The sequence below is a fragment of the Rhinolophus ferrumequinum genome, chromosome X (genome assembly GCF_004115265.2).
Source record: "Rhinolophus ferrumequinum isolate MPI-CBG mRhiFer1 chromosome X, mRhiFer1_v1.p, whole genome shotgun sequence".
Lineage (NCBI taxonomy): Eukaryota > Metazoa > Chordata > Mammalia > Chiroptera > Rhinolophidae > Rhinolophus > Rhinolophus ferrumequinum.
Window position 1 is genome coordinate 64,262,384 of NC_046284.1, and position 4,778 is coordinate 64,267,161.

The 4,778-nt window shown below is 38.2% G+C and overlaps 1 protein-coding gene across 1 annotated transcript; it reads right to left on the reverse strand.

The window, feature by feature from the left end:
- Positions 1 to 3,550: 3,550 nt before the first annotated feature.
- On the reverse strand, positions 3,551 to 4,258 carry TGIF2LX (TGFB induced factor homeobox 2 like X-linked). Its single transcript, XM_033089116.1, has one exon. The coding sequence runs from the start codon at positions 4,256 to 4,258 to the stop codon at positions 3,551 to 3,553; it is 708 nt and encodes a 235-aa protein (XP_032945007.1).
- Between the last annotated feature and the right edge of the window lie 520 nt (positions 4,259 to 4,778).

A 4,778-nucleotide genomic window follows, 5' to 3' on the forward strand; every position in this document is an offset into this window, starting at 1 on the left:
TTGAGATTCTAAAAACACAAAGTAGTCATCCATAACTACTTAAAAATTGAGTATAATTACATGCCTTTTTAGGTAAAAGACCACATTCTCTGATCTGCCAGCAATCTGCTTTTTACCTGCTCTGAAGGATGTGACCTCTTTCTAACATTCTGGGAGTCAGTGGCTAAATTCGTGCTTATCTTGCTCTTATTGTCCTTATTATATCATGATGAACTAAAACAAACCTAGATCTAGAACATACCTTTAGAAATAAACACATAAAGAAGTGTTTTTCAGAAAGAATGATACAAGTGTCTAGGTCCTTAAAATGTAACAGATAAAAAACACATAGTAACTGAAATAAATCAAACATAAGTGTTGGAAAATATTTGAAAACCAAAAACAGATGCTTTAAGGAAGTGATATAAAGGAAACTTACTGGCACAGCTCTGTCATAGTACACAAAGTAGGCCCTTGCTGGCTGGAGAGATCACCAGATAGACTGAATAAATTCTTCGTCTTAGTCTTCACTGAATAAATTATCCAGGAAAATCCCACTCTCATGTTTTCTCTTCAGTGGAATGCAGTGCATATATGAGAGCTCACTATAAAAATATGCAAGGCATTCTAGACTTCATAAATAAATAAGCTAAAGGAAAATCCTGGATATTGCAAGTTGTACTCTTGAGAGATATTAAAAAACTCAAGGGTGAATATATCCCTTATGACTAAATTGTTTAAAAATGTGCTCCTACACCAGAGGATTAAGACACATTGATGTGACATCCCTTTAGAAGAATACTTTTAATATGAAATTATTAGAGTACACATTGATTGGTCTCCCTTCTTCACCATCTGAGACAGAGAGAAAACACTGAATAGAACAACTTCATTCATAACCAATTATGCCTCATTCCTTCTCAGAACAAACCCTTATGGACTTCCCATTCATCCTAAAACTTTCTACTACATACTTCTCTCAGTCTACTGTTATCAGTAGAAATCTCTCTTTCCCAAGAAAATAGCCCAATTAATCTCTTTTCTCAATGCCACTTTCACCTTTTCATTTCTACAAGACGATGGTGTTAGAAACTGATTCTTTTCTCTGTCAGGTTTTACAAAGTTTTTAAACTCAAGTAACATGGAATTGGCTAGGTTTAAAAAAAAAATTGGTATTTCTTTAGAAAATTATTTCCATATCTCTCCACAGAGTACAGTAGATTGAAGCTTTCTAAGTTTCACTCCCAGGAAATAATGGGAATAGAGAAGGTGCAACTGCAGAGTGGTTAAAGTCTGGAGAAATAAGAGTGCATCATCCTTTTATATTAAAATCAATAAAAATTATTCGTGAAAAGCTCCACAATAAAAGTTCTTTCCTATATTTTTCTTAATTTAACTGAAAAAATCAAAACAAAACAAAATAAAACTATGCTTCTTCCCCATGTTGGTAGAACAACAAAACCGAGGCAGAAACCAAAGACCAGCCCTACCCTCTCCTTTCTTCCCACATAATGCAATGAAAACTAAACCACCACTATAGTATACAGTTCACCATGACAACGTGCACAATGGAAATGGAAGAAGAGCACTGTCATCCTAGCATATTCCCCTTAACAGGTTTTACAACAATCCCACTTGATTCAGCCTCAGAGACAAGCTAGGAGAGGATAGACAAGAAGAAATTTCCTTTCCCAGATCCCAGCAGTAAAGTTACAATAGCAGTTCATTTTCCACTGAGCCAGAGAAAAGGCTAAGGAGTCCCAAAGACTCTTGGACATAAAAGGTAGAAAGCAAAGTAGTTAGGATCCAGGATTGTATAGACTGAGCTTAGAAATCTTCCCACTCAAGTAACAAGCTTCCATTCCTTGAAGAAAAACCTCCTATGCCTCCATATGGAGAAGATGGCCCAGGTGAGGGATTATGAAAATAAGTGGTATGGGAGCGCCACTGAATGTTTACAGGCCCTCCCCAGTAAGGATACAAGCAATGTTTTTGCCCTTCTCCTTTCTAAATCCCACTGAATCCATGCATACTTTAGAAATTCAACTTACTTTAGTCTATTTCAGGAACAGCAGTTTAGGAACCTGGGCTTGTTTCCTTCCTGATAAAATGCAAAATTATCATATCCAGAGTAATAACCTGTGATTATTGTTTCTTAAGATATATAAAGAAGATAGGGTGTCTTGTATTGAAAATTGCCAATAATTACATATATATATATATATCTATATATCTATATCTATATCTATATCTATATCTATATCTATATCTATATATATATATATATACACACACACACACACACACTACAAGTAAACACCAACCATGATCTATTTCACTTCAGGGTAGGAGCAGAAACTGAGACCACAGTCTAATTTTTAGCACAAGATTTCTCAGGGTTTAGTTCCCTAAGATCAGAGAAGCTATATTACAGCTTTCTGGAGGAATAGCTTTCTGTTCTTATTAAAAATCTGTCTGTACTTGAAGCAGGGGGAAGAGCTACCTCTCCAGAACAAAAGGATTATTTCCAAGTGGGAGCTGCCAGAAGCTTTGTCAATCCCACCTCCGCCCCATCAATCCAAACGTTTTAAAAGGAAAAATAAATATGTATTAGAAAGGTAAAACCAAACCAAACCAAAACAATAGAATGCCTGACTCTACTTTCTTTTTATCCTTACAACATGTTGAAGTTGATTCTTTTTTTTTTTTTTCCCTTTTCCTTACTTTTAAATTATCTTCCTCTGTTTCTTATGGGAAACTTTTGGTCATTTTTTTCTGCTTTTTAGTGTTTTGTTGTTTTTACCTTTTTCCTCTGATGTTGAGAATTAAAACTAATAAAAAGTATTTTCTAAAACCTGCTATCCAACAACCAACAGCAGAAAGTTACCATTTGGAATTTTCTTCTCTTTACTGCATACTTTTCACTGGTACCACAAGTAAGAGTTCACATTTATCTGTAACATGTTTATGAACTCCCTGTATTTTGTCCATCATGCTTATCCCCCTGCAGAAATAAATTAGCTACTCGTTAATATTGTCAATAAACAGTACAAAGGAAAACAGAGTTGAAAATTTCACAAAAACTTCAACATTAAAATGAGGCCAATGCTGTTAGAGAATTCTTTTATACTCTTTTGCATCATTCATGACAATAAACAAGGAAAGTTATAGAGAAAGGGGGAAAGAGGGGTGACTTGGTATCTACAGCATCCTTGAGACGAAAATGTCGGGTTAGAATAGCCAAAACATTCTTTTCTGACGACATCGCAGCACTGTGTCTAGTCCCAGATGAATTGGTCTGATTGTCTAAAGCTTTTTAAATCTAGGAGGAAGCAGAAGAAATGAGATCTTTGCTACAGTGTTAATCATGACAGGTTCGTATCTTGCATGTGGAAATAGTGAAATATCTGGTAAAACTGATTCCTGATAGCTACTGATGATTATCATAAAAGCCCTAGCAGCAACGATGTCTCTGTAAAAGGGAAAGCTACGAATTAGTTGGGGGAGAATAAATGGATCTACCACAATAAACAAGTGATTGACAATTTGAGTTTATTAGGGACATGGAAAGTCACGGATTGGTCTCTTGATTCTTCTGTAGTTCCAGTTCGGCAGCCTTTTGTACAGCTACATCAACCAGCAACTGGAAGCTGTTAAAGTCCTTGTATTCCTCTGTAATCACAGGTTTGGGAGAAGACACAAACAAAAGCCGGCTGGTGGAAATCTCAACCTTTTCCTCTGGCTGGGCTTTCCGGGTGAAGTTCTGGCCTGGGGCTGACTCTAGATTCAGCAGATTTTCCCCTGACTCCTCGGCCGTTGGCAGGGGGCACAGGGGCAGGCATTGCATCTTTTCTGGATCTCTGGGCCCTGACTTGGCCTGTATAGATGGACGGATGCCTTCCTGGTGTATCACATCTTCAGCCTTGCCTTTTGGGCGGTACATGGTGATCTGGTTGGGGTCGTCTCCAATCTGTTGAAGCATTTCCGGAAGAACTCGTCTCTGTGAGTTTATGAACCAGTTAGTGATCTGCAGCAAAGACAAATTGGTCCGCTCCGATAGCATTCGCTTCTCTGCTTCTGAAGGGTAGGCTTTAAACCGGTGTTCAAACATCCAGTCGCGGAGGATCTTCACGGACTTGGTTGGTAAATATGCTTTCCTCATCCTCTTGCCCTCTCGTGAGATGAGAACTTTATCTGTACCGGTGTTACTAGTTGACGTGATTGAAGTGCCTTGGGTCAAACTCGGGGTCTCCATGAGGGTTTCTTCCTCTGCCTCCATCTTCTTGAGGCTTGTCGTCACTACCTTGGGAATCGGGGATGATGGCTTCGTTAGGACTAACTTGGTCTGAGCGAACCAGTGAAAAAAGCTTGGGCAGGTTGCCAGGGGGATGTCTCCACTTTTTGCTTCTCAGGCAGATAAGGTGTTGTTGCTGAGAGCTTTGAGCCAGCGGCCTTTGTGACGTAGCATGCTTTATGACCTTTGTGCTGTCCCTCACTCCCCACTTCCTGGTTTCCCCTTTCCCTGCTACTCCTGTGTTTTTTCGGTTCAAATGCACTTCTTTTAACCCTATCAGTTTAACCCTAACCTCTTCAGAATTTTATTTCTCTGCTGGTTACTGGTTTCTATTTCTACTGGTTAAATTTGGCTTATGCATAGGCAACTCACTTTCTTACTTTTTGAATTTACTCTGATATTTTTCACCCCTGTTATTCCTTATAATTGCATCATTGGCTGGTCTACATATATCAGAAACAACTTATCTATTAGACATAAACTTCAATAAAAGGAGAGTGTAAGT